This window comes from Corvus cornix, unplaced genomic scaffold (genome assembly GCF_000738735.6).
Source record: "Corvus cornix cornix isolate S_Up_H32 unplaced genomic scaffold, ASM73873v5 scaffold16, whole genome shotgun sequence".
NCBI lineage: Eukaryota > Metazoa > Chordata > Aves > Passeriformes > Corvidae > Corvus > Corvus cornix.
This window is the reverse complement of record NW_024108684.1, coordinates 1-14,668: the sequence shown is the minus strand read 5'-3', so window position 1 is coordinate 14,668 and position 14,668 is coordinate 1. Positions and strand designations below refer to the sequence as shown.

Here is a 14,668-nt window from a genome sequence, read left to right as displayed (position 1 = left end):
GAAGAAGAGGAAGAAGAGGAAGAGGAGAAAGAAGAGGAAGAGGAAAAAGAGGAAAAAGAGGAAGAAGAGGAAGAAGAGGAAGAAGAGGAAGAAGAGGAAAAGGAACCAGTAGAACTGGGAGAACCGGGTGAGTCGTTCTCTTTTCCAGCACCAAATCCACACTTTTTTTCCCCATTTTCCTGCTGAACTTGGGCTGTTTCCCCAACAAATCAGTGGAAAAAATGTCACCAAAATTCCCTACTGAAAATTCCCCAATACCTCCATTTTCCAGCGTGGCCAGAAGCTGCTTTTTCCCTTTCTCCCCAGTTTTAAGGTTGAAATGGGGGAGTTTGGGTATTTGATGGTGAAGAAGGGAGGGGAGGAGGATAATGTGGGGAATCACCTGATCCCAATGGAAATTCCTGGTTTTTTCCTCTTTCCAGGCAAAGTCATGGAAGATCCTGGTATGGAATTATTGAATTTTCCTTTTAAACCCCTTAAAAAACCCCTTTTTTGAGCATTTTCTGAGTTTTTTCGTGGCCAGAAATTAATCTTAAAGTGAATCGTAATAGTAGTAGTAGTAGTAATAATACCAATAACAATAACCAGCATCATGTCTAATAATTTTAAATAATTTTAAATTATTTTAACTTTGTTTTTTCCTTCCCTGTTTCCAGGGGAAGTCGACAAAAACCTTGGTGGGTTCAGTTCCCATTTCTGGGGTGGAGCTGAAAGGAAAAAATATCCCAAATTAACCCCATTTCCCTTTGGTTTCCCAGAGGAGCTCAGGGCAGCGCTGGGTGAGTCCCAGAATTCCCAAATCCCAGGGTGGGAGGAGCAGGGCAGGATTTGGATTTAAAATTAGGGGTTTTTTTTTAAATTGAAGTTTGAGATTTTGGAATTAAAATCAGAGTTTTTGATTAAAAGTTAAAGATTTTGATTTAAAATTTGGGATTTTCAATTAAAATTCAGGGTGTGGATATAAAACTTGGGATTTGGATTAAAAAACTACGGCTGTTGATTTGAAATCTGAGATTTTCATTTAAAAGAAAGGATTTGGTTCTGACTCTAATCCCGGGATTTCCCCCCCAGGATGCGGGAACCAGCAGAGGAGATTTCTTCTGCGATAATTTCAATTTTCCTGCTTTTCTTTCCCATCCCAGGAGATCGAGACGCCAGGATCGGTGCGTGTGCCCCCTCCCCCACCCTGAAATTCCACAAATTTGGGAATTTTGGTTCATTCTGATCATGAGCCCCATGAAACTGAGGAATTTTGGGTTTTCCTCTTCCCAGCGGAGCTGTCGGAGGCGCTCGGTGAGGGAAATTCAGGAAAAATGGATCATTACACATTTAAGATATTATTTATTATAAATAATAACACATTTGTTGTGTTCTAATGGTTGTATTTACTGTAGCTTATAAATACAAAATCTGTCATTTTTGTATTTTGTTACCGATTTTATTAAAATATTCTAGTTTATGTTCATGTTTTCTAAATTTTATTTAGATATTGGTATATATTTTATTGGTATTTGATGTGTGATAATATTTTAAATACTGCAACTGTAACATTATCCTGGATTTTGTCCAATTTTCCACAGAACAACAGGACAGACAAATTGGTGAGTGTCCAGTTCCTCCCAAAATGGGAATTTCTGTCAGATCCCTGCGGCCCCTCATGGAAGTTCTCCCTTTTCCTCCTTTTCCAGCGGAGCTTAACACGGAGCTCGGTGAGTCCTGGGGCTGCTGGGGGAAAACTCTTCTATTTCATTAATTGCGTAAATTAATTATACAGAGAAGCATTTTTATCCTGAATTTCTTCATTGATTCATTCCTTTCAGAGGAATCCCGAATAAGGATCTGTGAGTGTCCTGTCCTGGGGCTGGTTTGATTCTATTTTAATCTATTTTATTCTATTTTTTTTTTTAATTTTATTTTTTCTATTTTATTGGGTTTTATTCTATTTTACTTTTTAAATTCTATTTTATCCCCTCTTATTTCCAATATTTGATGATTTCCTGCTCTCCCTGGCAGGGTGGTGCCTCGAGGAGCACCGTGAGTGTTTTCCCCTCCTTCCCTCCCTCCCTTCCCAACCTTTGGCTCCCACTCGGAGCCGTCACCGAGGATTCCTCTATTAATTGTGTGGTTTTAGGGAAAGAGGAAGAAAAAGTGGGTGAGTCTTTGTGGAAAGAAGGATGGAAAGGGGCAGAACTGGGGACTTTTGCCTGGTTTCATCTTCTTTTATCCCCTTTTATCCCTCTTTTTCCCCCTTTCCTCCTTTTTCTCTTTTTCCCCCTCTTTTCCTGACATTTTTCCTCCCTCTTCCTCCTCTCCTTTCCCCTCTTTCTTCTCCTTTTCCCCCCTTTCCCTTCTCCCCCTTTCCCCCCTTTCCCCATTTCCCCTTTCCTGTTTCCTTCTCTCCTTTCCCCTCTCCTTCCTCCCCTTCTTCCCCCCCCCCCCCCCCCTTTTTCCCCACCTCCTTCCCCTCCTTTTCCCCCTTTTCCTCCCCTTTCCCCACCCCAATGCCTCCCAATTCCCAGCCCGGGTCACCCTGGACCCGCTCACGTCCCACCCTCGCCTGGTGCTGTCTCCGGACGGCTCGGGGCGCGCTGGGCCTACGGCGCCCCGAGCCCCCGGCGGGCCCCGAGCGCTTCACGGCCGCGGCCCCTGCGCGCTGGGCACCCCGGCTTCACCTCGGGCCGCCACACCTGGACCGTGGACGTGGCCGAGGGCCGTTCTGCGCCGTGGGGTCAGCCGGGAGTCGGTTGCCACGCCAGGGCCCGGCCTTCGGGCCGGGACGGCGTCTGGGCCCTGCAGCGCTTGGGGGGCCTGGGCCGCGCCCTCACGAGCCCCCCGACGCCGCTGCCGCTGCCGCGCGTCCCCCGCGCCTGCGAGTGGCCCTGGACTACGACGGCGGGCCGCGTGGCCTTCTTCGACGGGACAGCCGCACAGCCCGACACCCCTGTTCGCCTTCCCGGCCACCGCCTTCGCCGGGGAGCGCGTCCGGCCCTGGTTCTGGCTGGAGCTGGGAGAGATTTCCATCGTCCAGTGATGCCGTGGAATGCAGAGCCCTTCACAGGAGAGCGCCTGCAGCCCTGGTCCTGGCTGGAGCTGCAGGCGATTTCCGTTGTCCGGTGATCCCGGCGTTCCCTTGTCCAGTGATCCCAGAATCCCGCATCCAGTGATGCTGGGATCCTGAGCCGGGGAGTGTCCAGCCCCTGGTCCTGGCTGGAGATGGGGGTCATCTCCATCGTCCAGTGATTCCATGGAATTCCTGAGCCAGGGAGCACATCCTGGGTTCTGGGTTCTGGTTCTGCGGGAGCTGGGCTCCCTCTCCCTCATCCAGTGACCCCGGAATTCAGGGAATTCTGCCCAGGGATGGAGAGCTCAGGGAGGAGCAGGTGGTTGGAGGGACAGGAGGAGGCCCCGACCTTGATCTGGACACCAGTGGCACAAACTGGGATGGACACTGGGATGGGGAACGCTTTGGGAAGGAGGGAGAATGGGATGGGAATGCTCTGGGAAGGAGGGGGAATGCGGTGGGAATGCTCTGGGAAGGAGGGAGACAGAACATAGACCAGGATGGGAATGCTGTTGGGAAGGACTCAGACTGGGACAGGAATGTTCTCGGGAATGCTCTCGGGAAGAGCAGAGGAGGGGACAGGAATGCCAGAGCTCCACGGTCACTGCACCAGGGGATCCCAGTGAGGAACTGGGAGCTCTAATACTGGGATTCGTGGAGGATTGAGCCGAGCATGGGTGGGATCAGGGCTGCTGTGGATGGACAGACACCGTGATCCCCACCTTCCCAGCGCTTCCAGGGGTCCCTGCTGAATCCGTGTCGTTCCCTGCTGAATCCCTCATCATTCCCTCCCTGCTCATCCGTGGCCACCAGCAAAGCCTGAACTGGTGTCCCGTGTCCCCCCAGGGGGTGACCACGGGATCCTCTCCCAAAAATAAACCCTGCGAAACTCTCTGAGACTTGGATTCCTTTCTCCAGCTGGTTTTGATGTGAAACCTCGGGAATTTGGGGCCGGAAGGGACCCTACCCAAAATACGGGAGTCCGGGGGGCTGGGGAGGACCGGGGGACCCTTGCCCTCTCCCATCCCCCTTTGCTCCCCCACTGATGAATTCGCCCGAATTCCCAAATTTTGGGTCGGATCCTGGGGCGCTGCCCTGCCCCTCCAGGGTAGCGTGGCCGAGCGGTCCAAGGCGCTGGATTAAGGCTCCAGTCCCTGCGGGGGCGTGGGTTCGAATCCCACCGCTGCCACTGGAATTTTGGGCGCAGCTGGAGCGCGTGCGAGGGGGCACCACATCCGGAGGAGGCTCCCTCCCCTATTTTTGGGATTCCCAGGAACGGAACCAGGGGGGAAACTGGGCTCGGCATCATCACAATGAGCGAATTTCACCCCAATCCCACGGTCCCAACCCCTCCCCACCCCGGGGTCCCTCTGGAGCCCCCAGGATGGGGCTCCTGGAGAGGGGGAGCTTGTCCCCATGGGGGTCCCACATTCCCATCCCAACCCTGAGTCATCAAGTCACAACCCCCACTTTCCCAAAATCCCAATTCTGCTTTATTTCACTTCATTTTGGAGCAGGGGAAATTGGGGAAGGAAACGCGGGTTTTGGGACACGCCATATCCATAAAAACACAATCCAGATGGAGTGACCCTCAGGGGAACAGAGACCCCCCCCCCCACCTCCGGTGCCTCCACTTTGGATACTGGAATGGTTGTGGTGGTGGGAAGCTAAAAAAGGCTTTTTAGCCTCTAAAAGAGGAGTTGGATGTACAGGAGCATCTCCAGCCCTGGGACAGGCACCAAAATTCCATCGATCCCTGAGGTGGGCACCCAAATTTTTCCATCAATCCCTGAGGTGGGCACCCAAATTCCATCGTTGATCCCTGAGGCGGGCACCCAAATTTTCCATCAATCCTGAGGTGGGCACCCAGGATTGTCCATCAGTCCCTGAGGCAGGCACCGAAATCCGAACGATCCCTGGGGCTCGGCACCCAACATCCAGGGCTGGGCCCCACCCGGCGGCGCCGGGAATGCCCGGTCAGGGCCGCGGCCCCTCGGGCAGCTCTTTGCGCAGGTGGGTCCGGAGGTGCTTCATGAGGGACGATCTGGACATGAAGCTCTTGGCGCAGTGGGAGCAGGGGTACGGCTTCTCGCCGGTGTGGATGCGCCGGTGGATGACGAGGCTGGAGCTGGCGCGGAAGCTCTTCCCGCACTCGCTGCAGCCGTACGGCTTCTCCCCGGTGTGGATGCGCCGGTGCCGGCGCAGCGCGGCCCCGTCCCGGAACGCCTCCCGCAGTCCTCGCACGCGTGGCGGGGACACCTGAGGGGCCTCAGCGGAGCCGGGGGGGCGGCCGGGACTCGGGGCTGTCCCCGAGGGGCCGCAGCGGAGCCGGGGGGGCGGCCGGGACCCCCGCGCCGCGCTCGGGGGCTGTCCCCAGGGCCGCCGGCGGTGCGGGCAGGGCGCGCCGCTCCGCTGTCGCCGGCACTCGGGGCACGGGCGCGGGCGCGGCTCCCGCGGCCCCGTCCCGGTGGGATTTGCGGTGCTTGCTGAGCGATTTGACGGCCATGAAGCCCTTGCCGCAGTCGGGGCACTCGTAGGGCCGCTCCCCGGTGTGGATGCGCCGGTGCGTGACCAGCGCGGGATGCGACGAGAGGCTCTTGCCGCAGTCGGTGCAGATGAAGCCGCCGGCGCTGTGCTGCGACTGCCGGTGCTTGCTGAGCGACTTGGTGGCCATGAAGCTCTTCCCGCAGTCCGGGCAGGCGAACGGGCGCTCCCCGGTGTGGATGCGCCGGTGGGTGACCAGCGACGCCTTGGACATGAGGGTCTTGCCGCAGTCCGGGCAGCTCAGGGCCCCGTCCAGGTGGACGCGCCGGTGCTTCTGCAGCGAGCGGGCAGACGCGAAGCGCTTGGGGCAGGAGCGGCACTTGTGGGGCCGGGGCTGGCACGGCGTGCCCAGGTGCTCCCGCAGCGCGGCCCCGCACGGGGAAGGCGCTGCGGCAGCGGAAGCAGCTGAAGGGGGCCCCGCCCGGGTGGGCGCGCAGGTGGCGGCTCAGGGACGAGTCCGAGGTGAAGCTTTTCCCGCAGAGCTCGCAGGTGGGCGGACCGGGTCCGGGGGTCCCGCCGGGGCGTCCCCCGAGGGGTCCTCGGCATCCTCGAAGCCGTCGCGGGAGCTCTCGGCCTCGGCAGCGCTCGGCCACCCGTCGTCTGAAGGGCGATGGGGAGAAAAGGGGGGAAAAGGGGAAAAAAATGGGAGGAAAAGGGGGTTTGTGTCTAGAGCTGGCTGGGAACGGGGGTCAGGAGGGGAGCGCCGTGAAAAGGCGTTTGGTCAGCCCAAAAAAGGGCTTGAAACGATCAAAAAAGGGGTTGAAGTGCCCCAAAGGAAGAGCAGAATCACTCCCAGAAGGGGTTAAAGTGCCACAGAACGCTCGAAAAGGGATTGAAATGCCCCAAAAAGCGGCTGAAGTGCCCCAAAAGAGATTGAATCACCTCAGAAAAAAGGGCTGAACCACCCCAAAAAGGGGTCGAGGTGCCCGAGAAGGGGTTGAAACGCTCTAAAGGGCTGGAAACTTCCCCAGAAGAGATCGAATCACCCCGAAAAACGGGTTGAGGAGCCCAACAAAGGACTGAATCACCCCAAAAAGGGGTTTGCCTTCACCCCCCTCCAGCCCACGGTCACACCAGTTCCCGTCCCCTCCAGTCACACCAGTTCCCCCCAGTTCCCCCCAGTTCCCCAGTCCCGACCCCCCCAGTGCCCTCTAGTCCGTCCCAGTGTCCCCAATTCCCTGACACCCCCAGGCCCCCCAGTGCCTCCCCGTCCTTCACCTGAGGCGCCGGAGCCCCCCCAGGCCCCCCAGAGCCGCAGGAGGGGCCTCGCCCGCTCTTCCTCCTCCTCCTCCTCTTCCTCCTCCTCGTCCTGGCCGGGACCCCCCCAAACGCCCCCCGGGGGGGCCCAGTCGGGGGCTCCTGCGGGGGAGGGGAAAGCGGGGGGGGTCAGCGGAGCCCCCCAGAGCCCCCGGGGGGGAGATTTGGGGACATTTCGGTGAGATTTTGAGAGTGTGATGGGGGGGCGGGGGGGGTGGAATTTGGGGGTAAAGGGGAATGGAGGCATGGGGAGATTTTTGGGGGGGTCCCAACCTTCCGGGGAGCCGGGGGGGCGCTCGGTGGTGACCGTGACCTCCTGGAGCACCTCGGGCACCTGGGGAGGGAGGGGGGGGGAAGGGTGAAAAAAGGAGCAAAAGACCCCAAAATTTAAAGGAAAAAAGAAAAAACGGCAACCAAAAAGCATCCAAAACCCCGAAACTGAAAAGAGAAGAAAATAAAGAGCGGAGGTAGAAATAAATGTTGAAAGACAAAAATGGGAAATTCAACGCCCGGTACGAAATGAAATTTAAAAACCCAAACACAAACGAAATGAAAAACCCGATGAATTTAAATGAAAGAAAAGAAAGCTATGTAAAATTAAATTAAATTAAACGAGGTGAAATAAAGTGGAATAAAATAAAAAGAGACGAAATAAAGATAAAATGAAATAAAGTAAAACAAGATAAACTAATCCGAAATGAAAAAAAATTAAGTAAAACAAAATAAAACAAAACAAAACAAAATAAAATAAGATGAAATAAAACTAAATGAAATAAAATGAAACAAGGTAAAATAGAATAAAATCAAGTGTAATAAAATGAAGCAACCGAGAATTAAAATTTTAAGAAAACTTTTAAAACCCGAATTAAGAGACCAAAACCGGGAAAAAAAACTTTTCTTAAGAAAACGGAAAATAAATAAATAAATTAAAAAGTTCCACCTCAGGGATGCGGAGCCCCCCCCCAACTCCCCCAGCCCCCCACGTGCTCCCCCCTCCCCCCAGCCCTACCTGCGGCTCGGTCATGACGGGGGGAGCCCTGGGAGGGTTTTTTTGGGGGGAATCTGGGGGTCTTTGGGGGGTCCCGAACTCCCGGAGAGGCTCCGGGACCTGCGGGCGCCGGGGGACGGGGGGGAGGGGGCGGCCTCGGGGGGCGAGTGACGTCATCTCTACGTCACAGCCGCGCTGGGACCCCCACCTCCGAGGGAAGGTGGGCTTGGGGGGGGAGGGGGAGTTGTGGGTCCAGGCGGGAACGGTGGAGGGAGGTGGGAATGTCGTGGGAATATCGTGGGAATATCGTGGGAATGTCGTGGGAATGTCGTGGGAATGTCGTGGAGCCGTGCAGGGACCGCCGAGGATGGAGGAGACCCCCCAGGTCCGGGAGGGGACGAACGCCGGGGATTTGGGACAAAAAAGGGGAATTCGGGTCAAATTAAAGGGAGATTTAGGTCAAAAATGGGGGATTTGGGACAAGGAAGGGAGAATTTGGATTAAAAAAGGGGGAATTCGGGTCAAAGGAGGGCGGATCCTCGACAAGAACGGGTTAATTCGGGCCAAAAAAAAAAGGGGGAATGTGGGTTAAAAAAAAAAGGGGGAATGCTGGAAAAACTCCTCCCTCCCTCCCCCCGCGCTGTCGCCAGGTGACAATGACCTCCCCCAGGTGACAATGACCTCCCCCAGGTGACAACGACGCCCGCGGGCCTGTCGCGATGGTCCATCAGCCGCTCCCGATGGGCCATCGAGCGCGGGGGGGGGGAAAAATCCCAACCGAACCCCCCCCCAAAACCAATTCTGGGTTTTTCCCTCAGTTTTCCCCCAGCTTGCCCCAGTGCGAGAGACAAACGCGGAGATTTTTAATGAATTCCCTCGGGTTTGGGTCCATCCCGCTGGGAGAAGGCGGGGGGGGAGCTCAGGGATTCCCCCCCCGGCCCCGAAAATCCCGGGAATGTCGCGCGGGGGGGGGGGGGGGGGGGGGGGCGAATCCCACCGGGACATTCCCGGCTTTGTTCCCGAGCGAGGACCGGGGGGGGACAAGGGGGGGACACGGAACTTTAACCCTTTCCTACCCCGAGGGGGAAAAACCCGGGATTTGGGGGGAAAAATCGGGATGGGGGAAAATAAATCGGGACTGGGGGAAAAAATCGGGATGGGGAGAAATCCATCGGGATTCCCGGGGTGTTCCCAGGTCTTGGCGAGGGAGAACAGGGACCGGTTTAGGTCAGAAAGTTGGGGATTTGGGGAATTATCCCGGCTTGCGGCGTCGTTTTCTTCCCCCGGCCCCAAAACCACCCCAAAATGCCCCAAAGGGTCCGGGAGCGGCGATTCCAGCCGGGAATTCCGCGGGCGCAGCACGGGAATTGTCGGGATTCAGTGTCGGGACAATTTAAACATTTACGGGGTATTTGAAGGGTTTGAATCCTTTATTTGACTTTTGTATTTAACGTTCTTCTTTGATTTGTAACTCAATCTTTTCTTTAATTTTCAGATTAAATTCTCTATTTATTTTTCGCTTCTTTATAAATTTTATTGGATTTTTATTTAGTGTTTCTTTCTTATTTATTTTTCGTTTAGCTTTATTCGGGTTTATATCCTTTTTATTTTCGTTTAACTTTTTGTTTGATCTCTGATTTCACTTTCTATACAGTTCCTATTTAATTTTGACTTTTCTATTTAATTTTCTAATTAAATCTTTGTTTCATCCCGAACCCCCGTCTCCCCCCACCCCGGGAAGCCTCAAAATCGCTCAAAGCCGGGCACGGCTCAAGGGCGTTTATTCAGCGCGGGGAGGGCCGGGGGCGTCCCGGGGGGTCCCGAGGGTCTCAGTCCTCCTTGCCCGGAACCATCGCCGTCCTCTCGGCCGCGGGGGGCGGGGGGGTCGCTGGAGGAGGGGGGAGAGGGGGTCAGCGGTGACCTTTGACCTCAGCCCCGCCCTTGATCCCTGACCCCCCCATTCCCCCCCCGGTCATCTCCTCCCGCGACCCTCCCCGTGTCCCCAGGGCCGCCCCCCTCCATGAGTGCCTCCCCCTCCCCCGGGGGTCCCAATTGTCCCCCCCCTTCCCTGGGACACCCCCCGCACCCCCCCTGCCCAGGCGCCCTCTTGGTGCCCCCCACCCGCGGGTCCCAGGGGTCCTCCCGTGTCACTGTCCCCTCCTCCCTGGGTGTCCCCCCAGTGTCCCCTCATGGGCCCCCCCTCTCACCTCCGTGGCCCCCCCAGAGGCCCCTGATGACCCCCCAGACCCAGCGCAGGAGGTTCAGCAGACACTGGGCACCAGCACACATCCCTGGGGACAGCGGGGACATCAGGGGGGACATCAGCGGGGACATCAGCGGCGACAGGGCCGGGGGGACACAGCCCCACCTCGTCCTGCCCCCCGTCCCTGGGTTCTGCCTGTTGCCCATGTCCCCGTCCTTATCCCCCCGTCCCTGTCCCCGTGTTCGCCTCCCTGTCCCGTCCTCATTCCCGTGTCGCCCTCCTGTCCCCGTCCCTGCATCCCATCCCTGCATCCCCATCCCTGTCCTTGTCCATGCCCTTGGTCCTCGTCCTTGTCCCCGTCCCTGCGTCCCCATCCCTGGTTCCCCATCCCCTTCCCTCCCTGTCCCTCCCTGTCCCCATCCCCGTAGGTCCCCATCCCTGCATCCCCATCCCTGTTCCCAGTGTCCCTCGTCCTGTCGGCCATCCCTGTCCCCGTCCTTCCCATCCCTGTGTCCCCGTGTCCCTGTCCCCAACACCCGTCCCCATGTCCTCATCCCCACATCCTTTACGTGTCCCAGCCCTGTCCCCACATCCTGTCCCCACGTCCCCACCCTGTCCGTGTGTCCCCACCCCCACGTTCCCAACGTCCCTGACCTGTCCCCAGCCCTGTGTCCCCATGTCCCTGTCCCCGACCTTTCCCCTTGTCCCATTCATGTCCCCATCCCTGTCCCCATACCAATGCCCCTGACCTGTCCCCGTGTCCCCAACCCTGTCCCTGTCCTGTCTCCATCCCCCTCCCAATGTCCCCCATCCTGTCCCCATCCCAATATCCCTGTGCCCAACCCTGTCCCGATGTCCCCATCCTGTTCCCGTCCCATCCCAGTGTCCCTGTCCTCCCCCCACCGGTCCCCTCCCTGTCCCCATTCTGTCCCTGCTGTCCCCGGTCCCCGTCCCCACTCACCGGCAGCTCCGTCGGTGCCGGGGTGGCCCTGGGGCCGCCCTTAAATCCCCGCAGCCGGGGAGGTGACAGGGGCAGGTGACAGGGGCAGGTGACAGGTCGGTGACAGGTCGGTGACGGGGCCGGTGCCATCACCGGCAGTGGGGCCGGTTCTCCCGGTCCCCACCCGGCCCCGCGTGGGTGGGGGTGGCTGGGGAGGGGACACGGGACCGACACGGGGACAGGGGACACGTGGGGGACATGGGGGGGGGTTGGGGACACTGGGGGGACTTGGGGACACGGAGATACGTGAACATGTGGGGGAACATTAGGACACTGCGGGGACTTGGGGACACTGGGGGGGACTTGGGGACACGGAGGGCAGGGGGACATGGGGAGACAGGGGGATGTGGGGATTTGGGGACAGGGGGACATGGGGATGCTGGGAGGGGACATGGGGACAGAGAGGGCACATGGAGCTCTTGGGACAGGGGACATTGGGGGACACAGGGGGACAAAGGGACAGGGGCTGGGAGGTCCCAGGGGGTCTCAGGGTGTCACTGGGGAGTCCCGGGGGATCACAGAAGGGTGACAGGGGGGCCACCGGGGGTCACTGGGGTCATTGCGGGGCTCCCTGAGGGGGGCCACAGGGGAGTTACAGGAGGGTCACTGTGGTCACTCGGGTCACGGGACCCCCGTGTCCCTGCTGTCCCCGTGACCTTTGACCCGGAGCGGGGGCGGGTGAGTCATTTCCCGCCACCCCCGCGGGGGCGTGGTTTTCCACCGGGTGGGCGTGGCCCCGGTGAGTGGGCGGGACCCGCTGCGGGGCGGGGGCGGGGCCTGCGGGGAGCGCGGGCGGGGATTGGGCGGGGATCGCGCGGGGGGCGGGGCCCGCGGGGAGCGCGGGCGGGGATTGGGCGGGGATCGCGCGGGGGGCGGGGCCTGCGGGGAGCGCGGGCGGGGATTGGGCGGGGGCGGGCGGGGGCGGGGCCCCGGTGGCGGCGGAAGGGGGCGGGGCCTGCGTGGCGCGCTCCGGCGGGCGGCGATGGTGAGCGGGGTCCCGGTGCCGGGGGGGTTTCGGGGCCCCCCCGCGCCCCCCCCTCGACTCGCGATCCTCCCGAGCACCCCCCGTGTCCCCCTCGACCCCTCCTGAACCCCCTGGCCCGCCCCGGGACCCCCCTGAGCCGCCCCGCGGCCACCGCCACCCTCTCGTGTCCCCCCCGGGACCCCGCTGTGTCCCCCGCGTGTCGCCGGGACGCCCCGGCCCTCCTGTCCTCCCCACCCCGCACCCCCCCCACAATGCTCCTCCTCTGATCGCCCCGTGCCGCTCCCCGACCCCTCCGGACTCCAGGACCCCCCCCCAGGACCCCCGAGCCCCCCCGTGACCCCCCCCAAAGCCCCCCTGACCCCCCCTGTCCCCCCCCCCAGCTGTTCTACTCCTTCTTCAAGTCCCTGGTGGGGAAGGACGTGGTCGTGGAGCTCAAGAACGACCTGAGGTGAGGGGGAGGCTCGGGACCCCCAGAACCCCCCGGGACCCCATAGAGACCCCCACAGACCCCCCCCGAACGGACCCCCAGGGACTCCTCCAGACCCTCCATAAAACTCCCCGGGACCCCCCCATGGGCATCCTCAGGAACCCCCCCGGTACCCCAAAGCCCCCCATAGACCCCCATAAGCCCCCCATATCCCCCCCGGGGACCCCATAGAGACCCCCCAGCCCCCCGTGCATCCCCCTCCCAACGCCCCCACCAAACCCCCCCTGGACCCCCCTGGACCCCCCAAAACTCCCAGGGTCCCCCCAAACCCCGCCGTGTCTCTCCCCAGCATCTGCGGGACCCTGCACTCCGTCGATCAGGTGAGTGGGGGTCCCCGGGGGGGCCCCGGGGGGCTCTGGAGGGGCTTTGGAGAGGCCTCTGACCCCCCCTGCTCCCCCCCCCAGTACCTGAACATCAAACTGACCGACATCAGCGTCACCGACCCCGAGAAGTACCCGCACATGGTGAGGGGTCTGGGGTCCGGGGGCTCGGGGGGTGTCCGGGGGGCCGGGGGGGGTCTGGGGGAGTCTGGGAGGGCCTAAGGGGGTTCTGGGTGGGGCAGAGGGGGTCTGGAGGGGTCTGGGGGTCTCAGGGGGAATCTCAGTGATTTTGGGAGGGTCTCGGTGAGTTCAGGGGATCGGAGGGGGGGGTCTCAGGGAATTCGGGGGTCTCAGGGGGTCTCTGCTCCCCGCCCCCCCCCAGCTTTCAGTCAAGAACTGCTTCATCCGCGGCTCCGTGGTTCGCTATGTCCAGCTCCCGGCCGACGAGGTGGACACACAGCTGCTGCAGGACGCGGCGCGCAAGGAGGCGCTGCAGCAGAAGCAGTGACCCTCCCCCAAATCCGGGGGGACCCCTCCCCAAATCCGAGGGGACGCCCCAAAATTCAAGGGAGTCCCACGGCCCATTTCCACAACCCCAATAAATGCCCGCCCCCTGCCCTGTTCTCCATGTGTGTGGCTCTCCCGGTCGGCTGGGGGTTGATTTTTGGGTGCTTTTGAGGTGATTTTGGGGTGGTTTTGGGTATCTCCCACCCCCCATTTTTCGGGGTCGCGGAGGGTTTGCACCGCCGGGCCGCTGGGGGGCGCAGAGCGCGGCGGGTGCGGCGCTCGCTCCGGGACGCTCGGTGGCACCGGAAGTTCCGCCCACGCCAGCGAGCGCCAGCCAATGGCGGGGCCGAGATGGGCGGGGCTCTGCGCATGCGCCGCGCGCGCCGCCCCACGTGTCTCCTCCCGCCGCGGCCGCCTCAGGTACCGGGGGAGGCGGGGAGGCCACGTGACCCCCGGAGATTTCCCCCCCCCCCCCCGGGACCCCCCATTCTCCCTCGGTGCCCCCCAGGTGCTCCCCGAGACCCCTGCACCGGCACCGGCCCCCGGCGCTCCCCACAGCACGGCCCCCCCGCCCACGGCCCTAAGCCTCCCCCGGGACCCCCGGAACCCACTCGGCACCCCCCGAACACCCCCCGGGACCCCCAAGCACTTCCCAGAACCCCTAAACACCGCCCGGCACCGCTTCCCGGCCCCCCCACCTGCAGCCCTGACGCCCCCGGTGACCGCCAGCCCCCCCCCCGTTTTGTCCCCCCAGCCATGGCCGCCCCTCCGGTGCTGCTGCTGCCGCCCCCCCCGCCGACGCCGCCGCCCGCCGGGTGCTGATCGCCGCCCGCTTCGGGCCGGGCCCCCCGCCGCGCGTGGAGCGGGTGCCCGGGGGGGTCCCCGCGGCCGGGACCCCCGCGCTGCCCGCGCTGCGCACCCCCGGGGGGCCCTGCTGGGCCCCGGCGCCGCCGCGCTCTTCCTGAGCCCCCCCCGGCTGCGCGGCACGGCCCCCCCCGAGGCCGCCCTGGTGCGGCAGTGGGTGGCCTTCGCCGAGGGCGACCTGGCCACGGCCGCGGCCATCGCGCTGGGGGGGCCCCCCGAGGTGAGGGGGGGGCCTGGGGGTGACACATGGGGGGGGGGTACAGAGGGGCCGGGGAGGGGGACAGGTGGGATTTGGGGGTGGGGACAGGGGCCCCGAGGTGGGGGGGGGGGCAGCCTGGGGTTTTTGGGGGGTGACAAATGGGGGTGGGGAGGCTGCGGGCGGCATATGAGGGGATATGGAGGGGGGCTTGGGGGGGAGGTTGGGGGTCCCTGACCCCCCCGTGCCCCCCAGG

General features: G+C 61.2%; 3 protein-coding genes, 1 long non-coding RNA gene and 1 other non-coding gene across 5 annotated transcripts; 3 read left to right on the top strand and 2 right to left on the bottom strand.

Moving 5' to 3' along the window:
• Positions 1-29: 29 nt before the first annotated feature.
• On the top strand, positions 30-3,958 carry LOC104696178. The gene is made up of 12 exons (XM_039572502.1): positions 30-127; positions 423-443; positions 657-677; positions 759-779; positions 1,143-1,163; positions 1,273-1,293; positions 1,581-1,601; positions 1,689-1,709; positions 1,821-1,841; positions 2,014-2,034; positions 2,132-2,152; positions 2,520-3,958. Exons 2-12 carry the CDS (start codon positions 431-433, stop codon positions 3,029-3,031), a joined length of 714 nt encoding a protein of 237 aa, XP_039428436.1. The 5' UTR covers positions 30-127; positions 423-430; the 3' UTR covers positions 3,032-3,958.
• A 210-nt stretch (positions 3,959-4,168) lies between these two features.
• On the top strand, positions 4,169-4,250 carry TRNAL-AAG. The gene has a single exon. It is a non-coding gene; the product is annotated as a tRNA-Leu (tRNA).
• A 665-nt stretch (positions 4,251-4,915) lies between these two features.
• LOC120412140 (zinc finger protein 497-like) lies at positions 4,916-7,886 on the bottom strand. The gene is made up of 6 exons (XM_039572479.1): positions 7,872-7,886; positions 7,136-7,196; positions 6,824-6,964; positions 6,059-6,205; positions 5,417-5,992; positions 4,916-5,364 (listed from the first exon to the last, which is right to left on the bottom strand). The coding sequence occupies exons 1-6, from the start codon at positions 7,884-7,886 to the stop codon at positions 5,039-5,041; spliced, it is 1,266 nt and encodes a 421-aa protein (XP_039428413.1). The 3' UTR covers positions 4,916-5,038.
• A 1,375-nt stretch (positions 7,887-9,261) lies between these two features.
• On the bottom strand, positions 9,262-11,094 carry LOC120412155. Its single transcript, XR_005604773.1, has 3 exons — positions 11,015-11,094; positions 10,058-10,141; positions 9,262-9,738 (listed from the first exon to the last, which is right to left on the bottom strand). It is a non-coding gene; the product is annotated as an uncharacterized LOC120412155 (long non-coding RNA).
• Positions 11,095-11,987: 893 nt separating this feature from the next.
• On the top strand, positions 11,988-13,469 carry LSM2 (LSM2 homolog, U6 small nuclear RNA and mRNA degradation associated). Its single transcript, XM_039572505.1, has 5 exons — positions 11,988-12,038; positions 12,419-12,486; positions 12,815-12,845; positions 12,930-12,989; positions 13,228-13,469. The coding sequence occupies exons 1-5, from the start codon at positions 12,036-12,038 to the stop codon at positions 13,351-13,353; spliced, it is 288 nt and encodes a 95-aa protein (XP_039428439.1). The 5' UTR covers positions 11,988-12,035; the 3' UTR covers positions 13,354-13,469.
• The last annotated feature ends 1,199 nt before the right edge of the window (positions 13,470-14,668 follow it).

Excerpts from the sequence above, each read along its gene's own strand:
- LOC104696178 (XM_039572502.1), top strand. Across the intron at positions 1,294-1,580 it reads GGAGCTGTCGGAGGCGCTCG|AACAACAGGACAGACAAATT; the intron begins GTGAGGGAAATT and ends AATTTTCCACAG. Across the intron at positions 2,153-2,519 it reads GAAAGAGGAAGAAAAAGTGG|CCCGGGTCACCCTGGACCCG; the intron begins GTGAGTCTTTGT and ends CCCAATTCCCAG.
- LOC120412140 (XM_039572479.1), bottom strand. Across the intron at positions 6,965-7,135 it reads CCCCCCCGGCTCCCCGGAAG|GAGCCCCCGACTGGGCCCCC; the intron begins GTTGGGACCCCC and ends CCTCCCCCGCAG. Across the intron at positions 5,365-5,416 it reads GGGGACAGCCCCCGAGCGCG|CCCCGAGTCCCGGCCGCCCC; the intron begins GCGCGGGGGTCC and ends CCTCGGGGACAG.
- LSM2 (XM_039572505.1), top strand. Across the intron at positions 12,846-12,929 it reads CCCTGCACTCCGTCGATCAG|TACCTGAACATCAAACTGAC; the intron begins GTGAGTGGGGGT and ends TCCCCCCCCCAG. Across the intron at positions 12,990-13,227 it reads CCGAGAAGTACCCGCACATG|CTTTCAGTCAAGAACTGCTT; the intron begins GTGAGGGGTCTG and ends GCCCCCCCCCAG.